This window comes from Dryobates pubescens, chromosome 31 (genome assembly GCF_014839835.1).
Source record: "Dryobates pubescens isolate bDryPub1 chromosome 31, bDryPub1.pri, whole genome shotgun sequence".
Lineage (NCBI taxonomy): Eukaryota > Metazoa > Chordata > Aves > Piciformes > Picidae > Dryobates > Dryobates pubescens.
In genome coordinates this window covers 8,934,284-8,956,133 of record NC_071642.1, presented here as the reverse complement: position 1 = coordinate 8,956,133, position 21,850 = coordinate 8,934,284, and the positions used below count along the sequence as shown (strand labels likewise).

Sequence of the window (21,850 nt, the reverse complement as noted above, 5' to 3'; positions counted from 1 at the left end):
GGCTCGGCGGGGAGCGCCAAGATGGCTGCGCGGTGGCTCGGCGCGGCGGCAGCGCTGGGCGGCCGGTAGGTGACCGCGGGGCTCCCTCGGCCCCGCTTCTCCCTGGGCCCCGCTTCTCCCTAGGCCGGCTCTCCTCTCGCCTTTTCCCCGCAAGGCAGCGGGGAGCGACCTGCCGGCCCGCGCCGGACTCTCCTCGCCCTTCCCCTTCCCGTCCCGGCAGCGGCAGGGCGCTGGCCGTGAAGTTACTTCCTCCTCCTCCTCCTCGTTCCAGCCGGGCGGCGAGAGGCTGCTGCTTCCCCCGAGCCCATTCCAAGGGCGAGGCGGCGACCGGTGCCCACCCGCAGTGCTCAGGGCCCCTGGCTGTGAGTCACGGCCGGGAAGGAGCCCGCAGCACCCAGGGCCGCCCTGCGAGGGGTCCCTGCGCGGGGGTCCCTGCGCGCCCCGTGAGCAGGTCCCTGCGCGGGGTCCCTGCGCGGGGTCCCTGCGCGCCCCGTGAGCAGGTCCCTGCGCGGGGTCCCTGCGCGGGGTCCCTGCGCGGGGTCCCTGCGCGGGGTCCCTGCGCGGGGTCCCTGCGCTCAGCAGCAGGGAGCCAGCGGCACAGTCCCCTCGGTGTGCGCAGGGTCATGACGTGAGCAGCTCACTCCCCGACGCCTGTGCTCCAGGTTCGGCCGCGGGAGGTCCTCCTCCGGCGCTGCTGGAGCGAGGCGGAGCGCAGCGCAGGCTGAGCCCCGCGGCTGTGCCTGCAGACCTTCCCCGCAGCCCACCGTGGGCTCTGTGTCTGCTAGCGAGGCCACCACAGTGGGTAACTGACCTCCCCCACGGCCCCCGTGCGCTGGCACACGGAGCCCTGGAGCAGGCTGCCCAGGGAGGTTGTGCAGTCTCCTTCTCCGGAGCCTTTCCAGCCCTGTCTGGCTGTGTTCCTGTGCTGGATTCTGTGGCCCTGCTCTGGCAGGGGCTCGGACTCGATGATGTCCTGAGGTCCCTTCCGACCCCTAACACCCTGTGCTCCATCCCTGGAGATGTTCAAGGCGAGGCTGGATGGGGCCCTGAGCAACCTGGGCTGGCTGAGAGGCTTCCTGCCCGTGGCAGGGGGTTGGATAGATGATCTCTCAGGTCACTTCCAGCCTGAGCTGTTCCGTGGGTCTATGACTTAGAGCTTTTCTGTGCTCACACTTCCCTTGCTCATAGCAGGAGCTCCACTCCTAGGTGTGGTGCCTGTGTTCTGATGGGACCTCAGCCTCTGCCCTTGGCAGCAGCCCTGCAGATGTCATTTATTTGGTTTCCCTGCTTGCCCTGCACCATAGCAGAGAGCCCAGCTGGGCAGATTCAGATTGGATGTCAGGAAGAAGTTGTTCCCCATGAGGGTGGTGAGAGCCTGGCACAGGTTGCCCAGGGAAGTGGTGGAAGCCTCATGCCAGGCTGGATGTGTTTGCAGCCAGGCTGGATGTGGCTGTGAGCAACCTGCTGAGGTGTGAGGTGTCCCTGGCCATGGCAGGGGGGTGGAACTGGCTGAGCCTTGGGGTCCCTTCCAGCCCTGACCATTCTGTGATTCTGTGACAGTGTCCCAGCCTGCATGGCTGCCCCACTGCAGGTGAGTGTCTTGCTGAGCTGTGGGGCTGCAGGAAGCACAGGAGACCCTTGCTGTGGGGCAGGGCAAAGTTGGTCTGTGTGACATTGGTGGCAAAATGATTCCTCTGTAGGTTCTGTCATGTGGCACTGAAAGATCACAGCTGGAGAGCTCAGGAGGCCTTCCACCACCTTGTGCAGAAGAAAGCATTTCCTTCTCCTGCAGGGTGGCAGAGTGCAGGTAAATGCTGCTCAAGAACCCCTGTGTGTGTGGTGAGATTCTGTGTCTCCTGTTCACTGGAGCCTCTGCCTGGGGGGGCTCTGCATGAGCTGCTAGGGGAGCGTGGGGAGGGGATGTGGGCAGCTCACAGCTGCTTGGTTATCCATGGGCTGGCTGGGGCACTCAGCTGCCAAGGCTTACAAGGGGCTTTGTTAGGGCACAGTGTTGGTTGGGCTTAGCTGGGCTTCTGATTTTGGTCTCAGTCTTGGTGTCAGTGTGGCCATTGTGAAAGGCTTTTCCTTGCCCTCTGTGCTGCCTCAGCTGCTGAGCTCTGTGAGGTGCAGTTGTTGGCCATCCAGAGAGCCTGGCCAGGAGGAAAGCCAAGCCTTGCATCCTGGACAGGAAGGGGACCTACAGGGAGGCTGGGCAGGGACTGTTCAGAAGGGGCTGTGGGGATAGGCCCAGGGACAGTGGTTTGGAACTGGAGCAGGGCAGAGTTGGGTTGGACATCAGCAGAAGCTCTGCACAGGGAGGCTGGGGAGACACTGGCACAGGCTGCCCAGGGCTGAGGCTCCATCCCTGCAGCCATTCAAGCTCAGCCTGGCTGTGTCCCTGGGCAGCCTGCTCCAGCTGGAGCTGTCCCTGCTGAGTGCAGGGGCTGGGGAGGATGCCCTTGGAGGGTCCCTTGCAGCCCAGTGCAAGCTGTGGCTCTGCATTCTTAGACCTGCAATATTCTCAGTTTGGTTTCTTCTCCTCCTGAGCACATGTCCCTGTGTGGTGCTTTCATGACTTCTGCAGCTGCCACCTGCAACTTGCTGCTCCCTGGGGCAGCAGTGGTTAGCTCTGAGCTGTCTGCCCTGCTGCTGGGAGGCCTTTGTGCTCAGAAAAGAAAGGGGGAAACCAAATGTGTGAAACCTGCAGCACAGCAAACCCTTGAGGCTCTGGCACCTGCCTGCATGAGGCCTTCTGCAGCTCTCCAGTGCTGGGGCAGAAAGAGTGAACCAAAAATCCAGTGAGGCTGGGGAGGCTCTGGGACAGGTTGGCCCAGCTGGGGAGGGCCTTGTGACAAGGGCTGGGAGTGCCAGGAGAAGGGACAAGGGCTGTGAGCTGGGGAGACCGGAGATGAGGAAGGGCAGGGACACCTCCTGCCAGCACAGGTTGCTCAGGGCCTCATCCAGCCTGGCCTTGAACACCTCCAGGCTTGGGGTCTCCACAGTCTCCCTGGGCAACCTGTGCCAGTGTCTCCCCACCCTCACTGGCAAGAATTTCTTCCTCATCTCCAGTCTCAATCTGCCCTCCTCAAGCTTCAATTCCTTGCCCCTCATCCTAGCACAGCAGTAAAGAATTGAACCTCAGAGAAGGGGAGGTTGTGCCTAGGCCTTCAGGAGGAGCTGAGGGTGGTGCTGGCTCTGGCAGTTTGATGCAGCTGCAGCAGGGTGGTTTTAAGTAAATAGAAGCAGCAAGGACAAGGTTTCAGGTCTGATTTTGTGCCCTGGGTGATGCCATTCTTGTGCTTATCAATCCTGGCAGCATGGAGGCTGCATGGAGCCCATCACATTCTGGTTGGAGATGTCACTGCTGCAGCACTCTCACCACCCTGGCTGCTGCAGTCATCCCCATCCTTGACTCCCTTTGAGCTCTTTAGGTTTGTTCTCACTGTTGCTCTTCCTTTTGCTCCCAGTCAGAAGCATGTTTATCCAAACCCAGGACACACCAAATCCAAACAGCCTGAAGTTTATCCCAGGGAAGGAAGTGCTGGAGTCCAGGACCATGGAATTTGCCACACCAGCTGCAGCCTTCTGCTCACCTTTAGCAAGGTACTAAAGACTGGAGCATTTCTGGGGAGGAGGGGCTCAGGGTGGGCTCTGTGTCTACAACTGATACTTCTGAGGACAGCTTCAGCTCATTCCCTTCCTCCCTGGTTGGCTTTGAAGGTGTTAAAGGCATTTTGCTGGTGCATAAAAGGAAAGCTGGGGAGGTTGTTGTCCCTGCAGTTGTTGTGGTGTGTGTCAGTACCCCCTGGGGCTGGGTCCTGGCAGAAAGGGCCTTGGTTTGGTTCATGAAGCTGAGCTGGGTGGTGCTGTAAGTCAGTGCTCTTGAACAGTTGCTGCATCACCAGCAAGACTCCTGGCCATGGTTTTGCAGGACCTTTCCCATCAGGCCACTCCTCATGCAAAGAGCTGCTTGGAAATCAGGCAGCTTCCCAGAGCTGGGAAAGAGTTGGCAGAAGGAAGCAAAGAAACCCAACAGTTAGGAAGTAACTGCAGTGCTCTGCTTGCTCTGGGGGTGTTGCTCCTAACCTGGACTACAGTGGAATTTTCCATCACAGAACCACAGAAACATCCAGGCTGGAGAAGAGCCTCAGGGTCACCAAGTCCAGCCCAGAACCCTGCTCTGCAAGGGTCACCCCCAAACCAGATCCCCAAGCACCACATCCAAACCACCTTAAACACAGCCAGGCCTGGGGACTCCACCACCTCCCTGGGCAGCCTGTGCCCATCCCTGACCACTCTTTTCCTTACTGTCCAGTCCAAAGCTTCCCAGTGGCAGCTTGAGGCCATTCCCTCTTGTTCTGTCACTAATGACCTGAGCAGAGCCCAGCACCAACCTCTCCACAGCCTCCTCTCAGGTAGTTGTGGACAGCCATGAGGTCTGCCCTCAGCCTCCTCTGTTTCACTCTAACCATCCCCAGCTCCTTCAGTCTCTCCTCATCAGATTTCTTCTCCAGGCCCTTCCCAGCTTCCTTGCCCTGCCCTGCCCTGGCTCCAGCACCTCCACATCTCTCTTGGACTGAGCTGCCCACAACTGGGCACAGCACTCCAGAGCTGAGTGCCAGGGGCCAGTGCCCTCCCTGCTGCTGCTGGGCACAGCATTGCTGATCCCAGCCAGGAGGCCTTTGGCTTTCTTGCCCCTCTGGGCCCTGCTGGATCCCATTCAGCTGCTTGTCCATCAGCACCCCCAGGTCCCTTCCTGCCAGCAGCTTCCAGCTACACTGCCCCAGGCCTGCAGCACTGCTTGGGGTGGTTGTGCCCCAGGTGCTGGCCCTGGCACTTGGCCTGGTTGGAACTTTGATGAAGTTTCAATCAAAGGCAGCCCAGGTCTGACCTGCTCCTTTGGGCCTGATCTGTAGCAGGCCCTGGAGTTCCAGTACCAGGATGTGAATTTGGGGCTAACAGTCACAGAGTCATGGAATGGGCTGGGTTGGAAGGGACCCTCAAGGTCACTCAGCTCCAAGCCCCTGCCATGGGCAGGGACACCTCCCACCAGCACAGCCTGCTCAAGGCCTCATCCAGCCTGGCCTGGAGCACCTCCAGAGAGCAGGTAGCCACAGCCTCCCTGGGCAGCCTGTGCCAGGCTCTCCCCACCCTCACTCTCAACAATTTCTGCCTCCAGTCTCAGTCTCCCCTCTCCCAACTCAAAGCCATTGTCCCTCAGCCTGGCACTCCCAGCCCTTGCCCAAAGTCCCTCCCCAGCTCTCCTGCAGCCCTTCAGGTGCTGGAAGGCTGCTCTGAGGTCTCCCTGGAGCCTTCTCTCCAGGCTGAAACCTCTCCAACCCAACCCATTCTGTGCTTCTCTGGACTCTGTGTTGGCACAAGGAGATGCAGCTCTAGCAGCTGTTTGTGTGCAGGAGCTGCAGAGTTTCCAGGCAGGCAGCTCTGACGTTTGCAGAGGCCTCTTGCAGAGCTGTCTGAGAGCAAACAGGATCTGTGCAGGCCAAGCATAAAGCAATAAATACAAAGTGAAAGGTGGTTGAGGCCATCCAAACACATCAGCAGAGGGCTGAAGCTGTAGGATCTGACTGTGCCACGGTGCTTCAGGATGCAGAATGAAGAGAGGTGTCAGGAAGTGGCTTTTGGTTGTCCTGTTCCTGCACTGGGCAGCCTGAGCATGGCACAGCCAGCAGCCAGGTTCAAGAGGGACAGTCCTCACCTGCAGGGCTGTGTCTAGCTGTGGGACCCTCCACACAAGAGACACCTGGAGCTGCTGGAGAGGCTCCAGAGGAAGCCACCAAGGTGATCAGAGGCTGCAGAACCTCCCCTGTGGGGCCAGGCTGGGAGGGTTGGGGCTGTGCAGCCTGGAGAAGAGAAGGCTCCAGGGAGAGCTCAGAGCAGCCTTGCAGTACCTGAAGGGGCTCCAGGAGAGCTGGGGAGGGACTTTGGACAAGGGCTGGGAGTGACAGGCTGAGGGACAATGGCTTTGAGCTGGGAGAGGGGAGACTGAGACTGGAGAGGAAGAAGAAATTGTTGAGAGTGAGGGTGGGGAGAGCCTGGAGTAGCCCCAGCTGGATGCCCCCTCCCTGGGCTGAATTATTGAATGGTTTGGGTTAGAAGGGACCTTAAAGATAATCCAGTTCCAAGCCCCTGCCATGGGCAGGGACACCTCCCACCAGCACAGCTTGCTCAGGGCCTCATCCAGCCTGGCCTTCAACACCTCCAGGCTTGGAGTCTCCACAGCTTCTCTGGGCAGCCTGTGCCAGGCTCTTCCCACCCTCATGTGGAAGAGTTTCCTCCTGCTCTCCAGTCTCAGTCCAGCTTCTTCCAGTTTGAAGCCATCAGCCCTGCTCCTGGCACTCCCAGCCTATGTCCAAAGTCCCTCCCCAGCTCTCCAGGAGCCCCTTCAGGTACTGGAAGGCTGCTCTGAGGTCCCCTTGGAGCCTTCTCTTCTCCAGGCTGAACAGCCCCAGCTCTCAGCTGTCTTCATAGAACTGAGGAGAGAGAAACTTTCCTGGTGAAGGAGTCCTGTAGGCTGTGTTCAGTTTTGCTGCCTCACAGCAGGGTCTCCCTGCCCCTTGCTAAGCTGGGGGTGAGGTAACTCCAGGTTTCTCCTGACAGCTGTTGCTCTGTGCTCATTCTTCTCTGGGAGTGTGTTCTGGAGCTCTCTTCCAGGGAGGCAGCAAATGGCCCTGGGGGAGCTGGGCTGCATGCTTTGCTTTTGTGTTTCTGGCAGACAGCTCTTCAGAATTGAAGGAGTCAAAAGTGTCTTCTTTGGACCAGACTTCATCACCATCACCAAGGTGAGCAGAACTGAGAGCCAGAGGGACTGGTGGAGGAGCTGAGGGTCAGCTCTCTGCTGGGAGAAGGTTCAGGCACGCTCCTGGCTGTGGAAGGGGCAGAGCAGCTCAGTGGCATAGAGGAGATTGCCTTCGATACAGGGGAGAAAGTGGCTGCCAGAGTGTGGAGCAGCACTGGAAGAGGCTGCCCAGGGCAGCTGCAGATTCTTTGTTGCTGCTCAGCACTGTGCTGGATGAGGCCCTGTGCAGCCAGCCTGGAAGCTGACTCTGGGAGTGGGAGAGGATGGGCTCGGAGGTGCCTCCAGCTGAGGCTGTGTGGCAGGCTGGGCTCTGTGTGCCCAGGGTGTGGAGCAGCTGGCAGCAGAGATAAGGGCTGGGGCAGCAGCCTGCAGCTGGCTCTGGCTGGGGGAAGAGCTCAGGGCAGTCCCCTCAGGGGTGATCTGGCTTGGAAGGAAACCACCCTGAGGCTGGGGGAGAGCTTGGTAGCAACAGCAGGGAGCTGATGGATTTGTGAGGCTTTCACCTCTCCTTAGCTAATGTTTTGGTGGCCCTTGGCTTGCAGACAAGGAAACCTTTCTGCTGGGGTTAGAGGCTTGCAGGACTCCCTTGGGCAGCCTGGGCTTCTTGAGCCATGGGATCAGATCCAGCTGTGAATTGCACTCTGTGTGTCAAACCTGGGAGCCCAGGAGGGAGTTCTCAGCATCAGAAGAGTCTCAGTGTCACATTACGGCTGGGGCTGGGATGCAGAGCTCCTGGCTTTATTCTTTGGGTTTGGTTTGTGGTTTTTTTTCTCTTCTGAGCCTCACAGGAGAGTGAAGACCTGGACTGGAACTTGCTGAAGCCAGATATTTATGCCACTATAATGGATTTCTTTGCTTCTGGCTTGCCCATACTTACTGAGGAGGCACCCAGGACAGACACAGGTAAATCAAACCCCAGGAGGAGGCCAGTGTCTGCCTTTGGCTTTAGTTAGTGACTTGCAGCAGAGCCTCCACTTGCCCCTCAGGAAAGCATGCAAGAGAATTTGGGAGCTGCTCAGCTCAGCAGAGCCTGCAGGACCTGTGTGGCCCAGCAGGAGCAGAGCTGCCCTGGCTGAAGGATCACCCACAGCCTGCTTCCCATCTGCTGTGCTGTGAGGAGCTGAGCTGAGCTCTGTGTCTTGGCAGGGAAGCCCAGGTGCTGCTGTGCTCTGTGTGGGAAACACTTCTGGCAGTGCTGAGGCTGTGTTCAGAAGGCTCTGAGGTGCTGCATGTCCTTTTGGAGGTGTTCCAGGCCAGGCTGGATGAGGCCTGGGCTGGGCTGGTGGGAGGTGTCCCTGCCCATGGCAGGGGGCTGGAACTGGATGAGCTTTGAGCTCCCTTCCAACACATTCCATGGTTCTGTTTGCCTCCCAAGCTCCATGGCTGCCCCTGAGGCTGACTCACACTCCCTGAAGGGCTCCCTTGTGCCTTTGGGTTTGTTTTTTTCCCCCTCATGTGCCACTTCCTGACTCAAAACAAGTTTGTCAGTGTTTTAAGGAGGGCTGTGGCTGGTCCCTTCCTCTCTGCTCTGCTAGGTCTGGGGTTCATGTCAATATTAAGACAGGCCTTACTTGAGTGGAAAAATGCTTCTGGCAGATTAGCACTGAGCCTGGGAAGGCTTCCAGAGCTGCTGAGCCCAGGCAAGGGCAGAATCCTGCTCCTGAGGACTGTTCTGGGTTGCTAAAACTTCCCTTCAGAGTCACAGTGCAAGGTCCTGCAGCTGGGTTGGGCCAACCCCAGGCACAGCTGCAGGCTGGGGGCAGAGTGGGTTGAGAGCAGCCCTGAAGAAAGAGCCTTGGGGGTGCTGGGTGCTGAGCAGCTCCCCAGGAGCCAGCAGTGCCTCCTGCAGCCCAAAGGCAGCTGGGTGCTGGGCTGCAGCCAGAGCAAGGTGGGCAGCAGGGCAGCAGAGGGGATTCTGCCCCTGGGCTCTGCTCTGCTCAGACCTCACCTCCAATCCTGCCTTCAGTTCTGCTGTCCCCAGCAGGAGAAGGACACAGAGCTGTGGAGTGAGGCCAGAGGATGCCACAAAGATGCTCCAAGGGCTGGAGCAGCTCTGCTGGGAGCACAGGCTGAGGGAGCTGGGGCTGTGCAGCCTGCAGAGGAGAAGGCTCCAGGGGGACCTTAGAGCTGCCTGCTAGGACCTGAAGGGATCCTGCAGGAAGGCTGCAGAGAGACTTCTCCTGAGGGTGTCTAGAGCCAGGCCCAGGGAATGGTTTGAAGCTGAGGCAGAGCAGGGTTAGAGTGGAGCTGAGGAAGAAGTTCTTCAGTGTGAGGGTGGTGAGAGCCTGGCCCAGGCTGCCCAGGGAGGCTGTGGCTGCCTCCTGCCTGGGGGTGTTGAAGGCCAGGCTGGATGAGGCCTTGAGCAGCTGAGTGTAGCTGAGAGCTGTCCCTGCCCATGGCAGGGGGTTGGAGGAGATGAGCTCTGAGGTCCCTCCAGTCTGAGCCCCTCTGATTCTGTGACCCTGCAGCCTTGCTGGGTGTCAGTTGTCTCTTCCTTTAGAGGTGACACTGCTGCAGTCTGTTAAGGCCTTTTCTTGTGGGGAACTCTGAACCAGAACTTGCCTTTGGTGGTGAAATCCTGGGAGGTGAAGAGGGAGAAAGCAGGAGGAGTTCCTTACTCAGGTGAAGGCTCCTGCCTTTTGGGTGCAGTCAGCTCAGCAGTGCAGCTGTGCTCTTGCCCTCTGCCCCTCTGCATCCCCAGTGGCAGTGCTGCTGCTGGAGTTCTCTCCAGGGCCTCCCTGAGACATCTCTCCTTTCCCCCAGCTGCCTCAGAAGAAGATGATGAAGTTGTGCTGATGATTAAAGAGCTGCTGGATACAAGGATCAGGTAAGCTGGGGGAGGCTGCTGTCAGGGGAGGTGAGCAGGGCTTGGCTTTGCTAAGGGAGCAGGGAGATTCCCTTGGGCTGTGTCTGATGGCAGGGCTCAGATCTGGGCTGGGGTCAGGATGTGAAGCTGCCCTGAGCTGGGAGAGCTCTCTGCTCTGACAGGACACTTTCTGCCCTGAGCTGGGAGAGCTCTGCTCTGACAGGACACTTTCTGCCATGAGCTGGGAGAGCTCTCTGCTCTGACAGGACACTTTCTGCCTGAGCTGGGAGAGCTCTGCTCTGACAGGACACTTTCTGCCCTGAGCTGGGAGAGCTCTCTGCTCTGACAGGACACTTTCTGCCAGGGCTGGGAGAGCTCTCTGCTCTGACAGGACACTTTCTGCCTGAGCTGGGAGAGCTCTGCTCTGACAGGACACTTTCTGCCCTGAGCTGGGAGAGCTCTCTGCTCTGACAGGACACTTTCTGCCTGAGCTGGGAGAGCTCTCTGCTCTGACAGGACACTTTCTGCCTGAGCTGGGAGAGCTCTGCTCTGACAGGACACTTTCTGCCTGAGCTGGGAGAGCTCTGCTCTGACAGGACACTTTCTGCCCTGGGCTGGGAGAGCTCTGCTCTGACAGGACACTTTCTGCCTGAGCTGGGAGAGCTCTGCTCTGACAGGACACTTTCTGCCTGAGCTGGGAGAGCTCTCTGCTCTGACAGGACACTTTCTGCCCTGGGCTGGGAGAGCTCTGCTCTGACAGGACACTTTCTGCCTGAGCTGGGAGAGCTCTGCTCTGACAGGACACTTTCTGCCTGAGCTCGGAGAGCTCTCTGCTCTGACAGGACACTTTCTGCCTGAGCTCGGAGAGCTCTCTGCTCTGACAGGACACTTTCTGCCCTGAGCTGGGAGAGCTCTCTGCTCTGACAGGACACTTTCTGCCTGAGCTGGGAGAGCTCTGCTCTGACAGGACACTTTCTGCCTGAGCTGGGAGAGCTCTGCTCTGACAGGACACTTTCTGCCTGAGCTGGGAGAGCTCTCTGCTCTGACAGGACACTTTCTGCCTGAGCTGGGAGAGCTCTGCTCTGACAGGACACTTTCTGCCTGAGCTCGGAGAGCTCTCTGCTCTGACAGGACACTTTCTGCCTGAGCTCGGAGAGCTCTCTGCTCTGACAGGACACTTTCTGCCTGAGCTGGGAGAGCTCTCTGCTCTGACAGGACACTTTCTGCCCTGAGCTGGGAGAGCTCTCTGCTCTGACAGGACACTTTCTGCCCTGAGCTGGGAGAGCTCTGCTCTGACAGGACACTTTCTGCCCTGAGCTGGGAGAGCTCTGCTCTGACAGGACACTTTCTGCCCTGAGCTGGGAGAGCTCTGCTCTGACAGGACACTTTCTGCCTGAGCTGGGAGAGCTCTGCTCTGACAGGACACTTTCTGCCTGGGCTGGGAGAGCTCTCTGCTCTGACAGGACACTTTCTGCCTGAGCTGGGAGAGCTCTGCTCTGACAGGACACTTTCTGCCTGGGCTGGGAGAGCTCTCTGCTCTGACAGGACACTTTCTGCCTGGGCTGGGAGAGCTCTCTGCTCTGACAGGACACTTTCTGCCTGGGCTGGGAGAGCTCTCTGCTCTGACAGGACACTTTCTGCCTGAGCTGGGAGAGCTCTGCTCTGACAGGACACTTTCTGCCTGGGCTGGGAGAGCTCTCTGCTCTGACAGGACACTTTCTGCCTGAGCTGGGAGAGCTCTCTGCTCTGACAGGACACTTTCTGCCCTGAGCTGGGAGAGCTCTCTGCTCTGACAGGACACTTTCTGCCCTGAGCTGGGAGAGCTCTGCTCTGACAGGACACTTTCTGCCCTGAGCTGGGAGAGCTCTGCTCTGACAGGACACTTTCTGCCCTGAGCTGGGAGAGCTCTGCTCTGACAGGACACTTTCTGCCTGAGCTGGGAGAGCTCTGCTCTGACAGGACACTTTCTGCCTGGGCTGGGAGAGCTCTCTGCTCTGACAGGACACTTTCTGCCTGAGCTGGGAGAGCTCTGCTCTGACAGGACACTTTCTGCCTGGGCTGGGAGAGCTCTCTGCTCTGACAGGACACTTTCTGCCTGAGCTGGGAGAGCTCTGCTCTGACAGGACACTTTCTGCCCTGAGCTGGGAGAGCTCTCTGCTCTGACAGGACACTTTCTGCCCTGAGCTGGGAGAGCTCTGCTCTGACAGGACACTTTCTGCCTGGGCTGGGAGAGCTCTCTGCTCTGACAGGACACTTTCTGCCTGAGCTGGGAGAGCTCTGCTCTGACAGGACACTTTCTGCCTGGGCTGGGAGAGCTCTCTGCTCTGACAGGACACTTTCTGCCTGAGCTGGGAGAGCTCTCTGCTCTGACAGGACACTTTCTGCCAGGGCTGGGAGAGCTCTGCTCTGACAGGACACTTTCTGCCCTGAGCTGGGAGAGCTCTCTGCTCTGACAGGACACTTTCTGCCAGGGCTGGGAGAGCTCTGCTCTGACAGGACACTTTCTGCCTGAGCTGGGAGAGCTGTCTGCTCTGACAGGACACTTTCTGCCCTGAGCTGGGAGAGCTCTGCTCTGACAGGACACTTTCTGCCCTGAGCTGGGAGAGCTCTCTGCTCTGACAGGACACTTTCTGCCCTGAGCTGGGAGAGCTCTCTGCTCTGACAGGACACTTTCTGCCCTGAGCTGGGAGAGCTCTCTGCTCTGACAGGACACTTTCTGCCTGAGCTGGGAGAGCTCTCTGCTCTGACAGGACACTTTCTGCCTGAGCTGGGAGAGCTCTGCTCTGACAGGACACTTTCTGCCCTGAGCTGGGAGAGCTCTCTGCTCTGACAGGACACTTTCTGCCCTGATCTGGGAGAGCTCTGCTCTGACAGGACACTTTCTGCCTGAGCTGGGAGAGCTCTCTGCTCTGACAGGACACTTTCTGCCAGGGCTGGGAGAGCTCTCTGCTCTGACAGGACACTTTCTGCCCTGAGCTGGGAGAGCTCTGCTCTGACAGGACACTTTCTGCCCTGAGCTGGGAGAGCTCTCTGCTCTGACAGGACACTTTCTGCCCTGAGCTGGGAGAGCTCTGCTCTGACAGGACACTTTCTGCCCTGAGCTGGGAGAGCTCTGCTCTGACAGGACACTTTCTGCCCTGAGCTGGGAGAGCTCTGCTCTGACAGGACACTTTCTGCCTGAGCTGGGAGAGCTCTGCTCTGACAGGACACTTTCTGCCTGAGCTGGGAGAGCTCTCTGCTCTGACAGGACACTTTCTGCCCTGAGCTGGGAGAGCTCTGCTCTGACAGGACACTTTCTGCCTGAGCTGGGAGAGCTCTCTGCTCTGACAGGACACTTTCTGCCCTGAGCTGGGAGAGCTCTCTGCTCTGACAGGACACTTTCTGCCCTGAGCTGGGAGAGCTCTCTGCTCTGACAGGACACTTTCTGCCCTGAGCTGGGAGAGCTCTCTGCTCTGACAGGACACTTTCTGCCCTGGGCTGGGAGAGCTCTCTGCTCTGACAGGACACTTTCTGCCTGAGCTGGGAGAGCTCTCTGCTCTGACAGGACACTTTCTGCCCTGAGCTGGGAGAGCTCTCTGCTCTGACAGGACACTTTCTGCCATGAGCTGGGAGAGCTCTGCTCTGACAGGACACTTTCTGCCTGAGCTGGGAGAGCTCTCTGCTCTGACAGGACACTTTCTGCCCTGAGCTGGGAGAGCTCTCTGCTCTGACAGGACACTTTCTGCCTGAGCTGGGAGAGCTCTCTGCTCTGACAGGACACTTTCTGCCTGAGCTGGGAGAGCTCTCTGCTCTGACAGGACACTTTCTGCCCTGAGCTGGGAGAGCTCTGCTCTGACAGGACACTTTCTGCCTGAGCTGGGAGAGCTCTGCTCTGACAGGACACTTTCTGCCCTGAGCTGGGAGAGCTCTGCTCTGACAGGACACTTTCTGCCCTGAGCTGGGAGAGCTCTCTGCTCTGACAGGACACTTTCTGCCAGGGCTGGGAGAGCTCTGCTCTGACAGGACACTTTCTGCCAGGGCTGGGAGAGCTCTCTGCTCTGACAGGACACTTTCTGCCTGAGCTGGGAGAGCTCTCTGCTCTGACAGGACACTTTCTGCCTGAGCTGGGAGAGCTCTCTGCTCTGACAGGACACTTTCTGCCTGAGCTGGGAGAGCTCTCTGCTCTGACAGGACACTTTCTGCCTGGGCTGGGAGAGCTCTCTGCTCTGACAGGACACTTTCTGCCTGAGCTGGGAGAGCTCTGCTCTGACAGGACACTTTCTGCCTGGGCTGGGAGAGCTCTCTGCTCTGACAGGACACTTTCTGCCTGAGCTGGGAGAGCTCTCTGCTCTGACAGGACACTTTCTGCCCTGAGCTGGGAGAGCTCTGCTCTGACAGGACACTTTCTGCCCTGAGCTGGGAGAGCTCTGCTCTGACAGGACACTTTCTGCCCTGAGCTGGGAGAGCTCTCTGCTCTGACAGGACACTTTCTGCCCTGGGCTGGGAGAGCTCTCTGCTCTGACAGGACACTTTCTGCCAGGGCTGGGAGAGCTCTGCTCTGACAGGACACTTTCTGCCTGAGCTGGGAGAGCTCTCTGCTCTGACAGGACACTTTCTGCCCTGAGCTGGGAGAGCTCTGCTCTGACAGGACACTTTCTGCCAGGGCTGGGAGAGCTCTGCTCTGACAGGACACTTTCTGCCCTGAGCTGGGAGAGCTCTGCTCTGACAGGACACTTTCTGCCCTGAGCTGGGAGAGCTCTCTGCTCTGACAGGACACTTTCTGCCCTGAGCTGGGAGAGCTCTGCTCTGACAGGACACTTTCTGCCAGGGCTGGGAGAGCTCTGCTCTGACAGGACACTTTCTGCCCTGAGCTGGGAGAGCTCTGCTCTGACAGGACACTTTCTGCCTGAGCTGGGAGAGCTCTGCTCTGACAGGACACTTTCTGCCCTGAGCTGGGAGAGCTCTCTGCTCTGACAGGACACTTTCTGCCTGAGCTGGGAGAGCTCTCTGCTCTGACAGGACACTTTCTGCCAGGGCTGGGAGAGCTCTGCTCTGACAGGACACTTTCTGCCTGGGCTGGGAGAGCTCTCTGCTCTGACAGGACACTTTCTGCCAGGGCTGGGAGAGCTCTCTGCTCTGACAGGACACTTTCTGCCCTGAGCTGGGAGAGCTCTCTGCTCTGACAGGACACTTTCTGCCAGGGCTGGGAGAGCTCTGCTCTGACAGGACACTTTCTGCCTGAGCTGGGAGAGCTCTGCTCTGACAGGACACTTTCTGCCTGAGCTGGGAGAGCTCTGCTCTGACAGGACACTTTCTGCCTGAGCTGGGAGAGCTCTGCTCTGACAGGACACTTTCTGCCAGGGCTGGGAGAGCTCTGCTCTGACAGGACACTTTCTGCCCTGAGCTGGGAGAGCTCTCTGCTCTGACAGGACACTTTCTGCCCTGAGCTGGGAGAGCTCTGCTCTGACAGGACACTTTCTGCCCTGAGCTGGGAGAGCTCTGCTCTGACAGGACACTTTCTGCCCTGAGCTGGGAGAGCTCTCTGCTCTGACAGGACACTTTCTGCCCTGAGCTGGGAGAGCTCTGCTCTGACAGGACACTTTCTGCCCTGAGCTGGGAGAGCTCTCTGCTCTGACAGGACACTTTCTGCCAGGGCTGGGAGAGCTCTGCTCTGACAGGACACTTTCTGCCCTGAGCTGGGAGAGCTCTGCTCTGACAGGACACTTTCTGCCTGGGCTGGGAGAGCTCTCTGCTCTGACAGGACACTTTCTGCCTGAGCTGGGAGAGCTCTCTGCTCTGACAGGACACTTTCTGCCAGGGCTGGGAGAGCTCTCTGCTCTGACAGGACACTTTCTGCCCTGAGCTGGGAGAGCTCTGCTCTGACAGGACACTTTCTGCCTGAGCTGGGAGAGCTCTCTGCTCTGACAGGACACTTTCTGCCTGAGCTGGGAGAGCTCTCTGCTCTGACAGGACACTTTCTGCCTGGGCTGGGAGAGCTCTCTGCTCTGACAGGACACTTTCTGCCAGGGCTGGGAGAGCTCTCTGCTCTGACAGGACACTTTCTGCCTGGGCTGGGAGAGCTCTCTGCTCTGACAGGACACTTTCTGCCAGGGCTGGGAGAGCTCTCTGCTCTGACAGGACACTTTCTGCCCTGAGCTGGGAGAGCTCTCTGCTCTGACAGGACACTTTCTGCCTGGGCTGGGAGAGCTCTCTGCTCTGACAGGACACTTTCTGCCAGGGCTGGGAGAGCTCTGCTCTGACAGGACACTTTCTGCCCTGAGCTGGGAGAGCTCTCTGCTCTGACAGGACACTTTCTGCCCTGAGCTGGGAGAGCTCTCTGCTCTGACAGGACACTTTCTGCCTGAGCTGGGAGAGCTCTGCTCTGACAGGACACTTTCTGCCTGAGCTGGGAGAGCTCTCTGCTCTGACAGGACACTTTCTGCCTGAGCTCGGAGAGCTCTCTGCTCTGACAGGACACTTTCTGCCCTGAGCTGGGAGAGCTCTCTGCTCTGACAGGACACTTTCTGCCTGAGCTGGGAGAGCTCTGCTCTGACAGGACACTTTCTGCCCTGAGCTGGGAGAGCTCTCTGCTCTGACAGGACACTTTCTGCCTGAGCTGGGAGAGCTCTCTGCTCTGACAGGACACTTTCTGCCTGAGCTCGGAGAGCTCTCTGCTCTGACAGGACACTTTCTGCCAGGGCTGGGAGAGCTCTCTGCTCTGACAGGACATTTTCTGCCAGGGCTGGGAGAGCTCTCTGCTCTGGCAGGACACTTTCTGCCTGAGCTGGGAGAGCTCTGCTCTGACAGGACACTTTCTGCCTGAGCTGGGAGAGCTCTCTGCTCTGACAGGACACTTTCTGCCCTGAGCTGGGAGAGCTCTGCTCTGACAGGACACTTTCTGCCTGAGCTGGGAGAGCTCTGCTCTGACAGGACACTTTCTGCCTGAGCTGGGAGAGCTCTCTGCTCTGACAGGACACTTTCTGCCTGATTTCCCTCTGGAAGAGTCCTATTTCAGAAGGACCTGGACAGGCTGCAGAGCTGGGCCCGTGACAGCCTCATGAGGTTCAACAAGACCAAGGGCAAGGTCCTGCAGCTGGGTCAGGGCAATCCCAAGCACTGATCCAGGCTGGGCAGGGACTGGCTGGAGAGCAGCCCTGGAGAAAAGGCCTTGGGGGTGCTGGGGGAGGAGAAGCTCAACAGGAGCCAGCAGTCAGCACTTGCAGCCCAGAGAGCCAAGCAGAGCCTGGGCTGCAGCAGGAGAAGTGTGGCCAGCAGGGCCAGGGAGGGGATTCTGCCCCTCTGCTCCACTCTGCTGAGACCACAGCTGGAGCTCTGGGGCCAGTTCTGGAGCCTCTGTGCCAGGAAGGCTCTGGAGGTACTGGAAGGTGTCCAGAGCAGGGCCAGGAGGAGGAGCAGAGGGCTGGAGCTGCTCTGCTGTGAGGACAGACTGAGGGAGTTGGGGCTGTGCAGGCTGGAGAGGAGAAGGCTCCCAGGAGACCTTCTGGTGGCCTTCAGTGTCTGCAGGGGGCTGCAGGAAAGCTGGGGAGGGACTTTTGAGGGTGTCAGGGAGTGATAGGACTGGGGGGGATGGAGCAAAACTGGAAGTGGGGAGATTCAGATTGGGTGTTAGGAAGAAGTTCTTCCCCATGAGGGTGGTGAGAGCCTGGCACAGGCTGCCCAGGGAGGTGGTGGAAGCCTCATCCCTGGAGGTGTTTGCAGCCAGGCTGGAGGTGGCTGTGAGCAACCTGCTGTGGTGTGAGGTGTCCCTGCCCATGGCAGGGGGTTGGGACTGGCTGAGCCTTGAGGTCCCTTCCAGCCCTGCCAGCTCTGTGGCTGTAGGCTGAGTCCTGCTGCTGACAGCAGAGCAGGGCCTTGCCCTCCAGGGTGTGTTCAGAGAGGGCTGCTGGGAGTGACCTGCCTGCTTTTAAACTGCAGCCTACTGCTTGGCTCTGGCAGGAGCTTCTCCTCCCTGTTACCTGTACTCCTCCTTCCCTTCAGAGTGTCCCCAGCTCTCTGTGCTCTCGGGACAGGAGCTTTTCCCAGGGGCTTCCCTCCCTCCATGGCCCTTGGTGGATGTTGTCCCTCCCTCCTGTTGCAGCTTTGTTGCTCTTTTGGCACAGCTTAACTTTAGAAACTGGTGGGAGCTGGTGAGGCCTCAGGGGTGGCTGAGCTCATGTTCACCTGAGGTTTATTTTTGAGCTCTTTAATTGCCTTGCAAGGTGAAGTCAGAGGGCTAAGCAACTTGACATTTGAGGTGCAAGGGGGGGAAAGCATCTGACGTGTGCCTGGAGCTGTGCTGGCTGCTGCTGGCATCTTCCCCAGCTCACAGGGCCCAGAGCCTTGCCTTGGTGCTCAGAATCCTGGAGGGCAGTTTGATTTTTCCAGCTGTGATGCTGAACTTGGGGGTGGGGGGGTGTGTTTATTGTTAGGTGCTGCATTTTAGAAGTGCTATTTAAAATCCCCCTTGGGTTACCTCACAGCTGACTCATGGCAGAGCTTCACTCCCCTCAGAGGAAGGAGGGAGGAAAGCAGCAGGGAGCTGGAACACTTTCCCCCAGCATACCTCAAGTCCTGGGGTCAGTTCTGGGCCCCTCACTCCCAGAAGGACTTTGAGGGCTGGGGCAGGGCCAGAGAAGGGCAACAGAGCTGGGGAGGAGCAGCTGAGGGAGCTGGGGGGGGTGAGGCTGGCAAAGAGGAGGCTGAGGGAGAGCTCATTGCTCTCTGCAGCTCCTGAGGGGAGGCTGGAGCCAGGTGGGGGCTGGGCTCTGCTCCCCAGTCTCAGGTGACAGAAAGAGAGGCAATGGCCTAGAACTGTGCCAGGGGAGACTCAGGTTGGAGAGGAGGAACAATTGCTTTGCTGCAGGAGTGCTCAGGGCCTGGCCCAGGCTGCCCAGGGAGGTGGTGGAGTCCTGGAGGTGTGCCTGGAGGTGTTCCAGAAGCCTGTGGCCGTGGCAGCTGGGGGCATGGCTTGGTGCCCATGCTTGGGTTGCTCTCAGAGGCTTTTCCAACCCATTCTCTGCTTCCCCAATCTGCTGAGCTTTGGCACACCTAACCCAAGGGCACTGTTGCACAGAGCCAGGACAGAAGGAGACATTCAGGAGGCCCTTGCTGGGTCTGTGGTCATTCAGGCTCTGCTCTGCCCTTCATTCCCCAGGCTCCTCTCCTGGCACAGTATTTCTGCTCAAACTCCTGCTTCTCCCACCCTTTCCTTTCCTTTCCTTTCCCTTCCTTCCCCCTGCACCCCCTGGCTGACCAGGGAGCTGTTGCTGAGGATGTGATCAGTGGTGGCTCTGTGCCTTCATCTGAGGGCAGGGCAGGCACAGAAGCTCTGTGTGAAGCAGTGGCACAGACAGAGCTCTGATTGTCTGCTGGGAAAATAGGTGCAGAGAATCTGGCAGGAGGGGCAGGGTGGAGGCAATGAAGCTCTGGAGGGGCCTGCAGTGTGCTACAGAGAATGTCACAGGGGAGAAAGGGCATTCTGAGGCCTTTGTGGAAGGGAGCTGGTTTGCAGTGGGCCAGAGGCAGAGGTGGTGCTCTGGTGGCTCTGAAAGGGTTACTCTGAAGTGAGTATAAAGAGCTTCTGTTGGAGCAACCTGATGGTTTGAGCTGGGAAATGTTGCTATGGGGACAGGGAGGCACTGCCAGGCATTTGTGCAGGCAAACAGAGCACTGGGCTGGGATCTGAGCAGATCCTGCTGGCTTCACCCTGCAGCAGGATTCAGCTCTTGCCCTCTGCACCTCTGTGAGCTCTGTTTGGGACCTCTGACTGCCCCTGCCAGGTGCATGGCAGGACACAGCTCTGGGGGCTGACAGTCATCCTCACACCTGGAGCAGGCCTCAGGGGCTGTCTGGAGGCTGCAGCAAGCTTTGCTCTGAGCTGCTTCTCCTTTCCCTCAGAGTTTCAGTGCCTGCCCCCTGAGCTGCTGCAGGAATTGCACATGAGGACTGCTTAGGGCCTGTGGGAGAAGAGCAACTGGCAGTGTGAGCAGAAAGGTTGGGGAGCCCCTGGGCAGGCTGCAGAGCTGGGGGAGAGGAACCTCAGGAGGTTCAAGCAGGGCAAGGGCAGGGTCCTGCCTCTGGGGAGCAACAACCTCCTGCAGCAGCACAGCTGAGGGGGAACCTGCTGGGAAGCAGCTCCAGGAGAAGGAGCTGGGAGGGCTGGGGGACAAGAAGGTGCCCAGGAGCCAGCAGTGTGCCCTGGGGGCCAAGAAGGCCTCAGTGGTGTCCTGGGGGGCATGGAGGAGAGTGTGGGCAGCAGGGCAAGGGAGGCTCTCCTGCCCCTCTGTCTCCTGCCTGGAGTCCTGGGTCCAGTCCTGGACTCCCCAGTTCAAGAGAAACAAAAATCTGCTGGGGAGAGTCCAGGGCAGGCTGGGAAGCTGCTGAGGGGCCTGGAGCAGCTCTGGCAGCAGCAAAGGCTGAGAGCCCTGGGGCTGAGAGCCTGCAGAAGAGCAGCCCCAGAGGGCAGCTGAGCAATGCTCAGCAAGAGCTGAAGGAGCTGTGGGGGGCAAGAGGCTGGAGCCAGGTTCTGCTGAGTGGTGCCCAGGGCCAGGCCAAGGGGCAAGGGGTACAGATTGGCAGCCAGGAGATGCCATCTGGAGAGGAGGAGAAAGTAGTTTGGTGTGAGGGTGCTGGAGGCCTGGAGCAGGCTGCCCAGAGAGGTTGTGGAGTCTCCTCTGGAGAGCTTCCAACCCCCCTGGGCACTGTGCCCCTGGGCAAGCTGCTGTGGGAGCCCTGCTGGAGCAGGGCTTGGGCTGGGGGAGCTCCAGAGGTGCCTTCACTCTGGGGTTCTCTGGCTGTGGTAAACAAAGCTGTTGAAATGTGGCCCAGGCAAGGTGAAGAGAAAGAGCTTTGGTTCCTGCCCCTGGCAGCTCCCTGGGTGTGTTGAGCTTTGCTGAAGCTTTCTGCTGGGAGCTCTCTGCCACTTCCTCTGGGCTCACACTGAGTGCCATGTTCCCACCAGGCCAACAGTGCAAGAGGATGGTGGAGATGTTATTTACAAGGGCTTTGAGGATGGCATTGTGCAGCTGAAGCTGCAGGGCTCCTGCACCAGCTGCCCCAGCTCCATCATCACCCTGAAGAATGGCATCCAGAACATGCTGCAGTTCTACATCCCTGAGGTGGAAGGTGTGGAGCAGGTGAGTTGCTGTTTGCTGGTGCTCCTTCCCAGCAGGCACAGGCTGGCAGTTTGAATGGAGCACAGGGGGATGGAGCAGCAGGAGATAAAGGCCCAGAACTCTGCCAAGCTCTGCCAGCCCCAGGCAGCAAACCATGCTGGGCACTGCCAGGCTGGGAGGCAGCTCTGCAGAGCAGGGCCTGGGGTCCTGGTGGGTGCTTAGCTGCACTGGAAGCAGCAGTGAGCCTCAGGGGCAGAGGTGCTGATAATCCTCAGCCTGTGCTGCCAGGGAGGGGATTCATAGATCCATGGAATGGGTTGGGCTGGAAGAGACCTCAAAGCTCATCCACTGCCAGCCCCCTGCCATGGGCAGGGACACCTCCACCAGCCCAGGCTGCTCAAGGCCTCAGCCAGCCTGGCCTGGAACACCTCCAGGCAGGAGGCAGCCACAGCCTCCCTGGGCAGCCTGTGCCAGGCTCTCCCCACCCTCACTCTCAAGAAGTTCTTCCTCATCTCCAGTCTCAGTCTCCCCTCTCCCAGCTCAAAGCCATTGTCCCTCAGCCTGGCACTGCAGGGGATTGGGTGGAATGAACAGGGCTGGGGAGGAGCAGCTGAGGGAGCTGGGGGTGTTCAGCCTGGAGCAGAGGAGGCTGAGGGAGAGCTCATTGCTCTCTGCAGCTCCCTGAGAGGAGGCTGGAGCCAGGGGGGGTGGGCTCTTCTCAAGGAACAAGTGCCAGCACAAGAGGAAACAGCCTCAGGTTGCCCCAGGGGAGGTTTAGGTTGGACATGAGGAACAATTTCTTCCCAGCAAGGGTTGTCAAAGCCTGGCACAGGCTGCTCAGGCAGGTGGTGCAGTGCCCAGCCCTGGAGGGGGTTAGAAGCTGCATGGGTGTGGTGCTGAGGGCCATGCTTCAGTGGCAGTGGATTGTGAGCTCTGGGTGAGTGGTTGGGCTGGATGATCTCCAAGCTCTCTTCCAAGCCCAGCAGTTCCATGGTCCTGTGACTCTCTGCAGTCTGGGGGGGGCTGAGTTTGCTTTGGGACCTCAACTGCTTCTGGGTTTGCTTTCAGGTTGTTGACGACGACGACGATGTGGAGAAGGAAGCAAACCCAACCTGAGCCAAAGGAGCCTGTGGT

General features: G+C 59.0%; 1 protein-coding gene across 1 annotated transcript; it reads left to right on the top strand.

Annotated features, from left to right (window-relative positions):
• Positions 1-21,850, top strand: NFU1 (NFU1 iron-sulfur cluster scaffold). The gene is made up of 8 exons (XM_054175083.1): positions 1-65; positions 1,701-1,807; positions 3,468-3,603; positions 6,734-6,800; positions 7,606-7,720; positions 9,581-9,644; positions 20,563-20,737; positions 21,785-21,850. Exons 1-8 carry the CDS (start codon positions 22-24, stop codon positions 21,830-21,832), a joined length of 756 nt encoding a protein of 251 aa, XP_054031058.1. The 5' UTR covers positions 1-21; the 3' UTR covers positions 21,833-21,850.

Excerpts from the sequence above, each read along its gene's own strand:
- NFU1 (XM_054175083.1), top strand. The coding sequence starts at position 22 with ATGGCTGCGCGGTGGCTCGGCGCGGCGGCAGCGCTGGGCGGCCG. Across the intron at positions 7,721-9,580 it reads GGCACCCAGGACAGACACAG|CTGCCTCAGAAGAAGATGAT; the intron begins GTAAATCAAACC and ends CCTTTCCCCCAG. Across the intron at positions 20,738-21,784 it reads AGGTGGAAGGTGTGGAGCAG|GTTGTTGACGACGACGACGA; the intron begins GTGAGTTGCTGT and ends GTTTGCTTTCAG.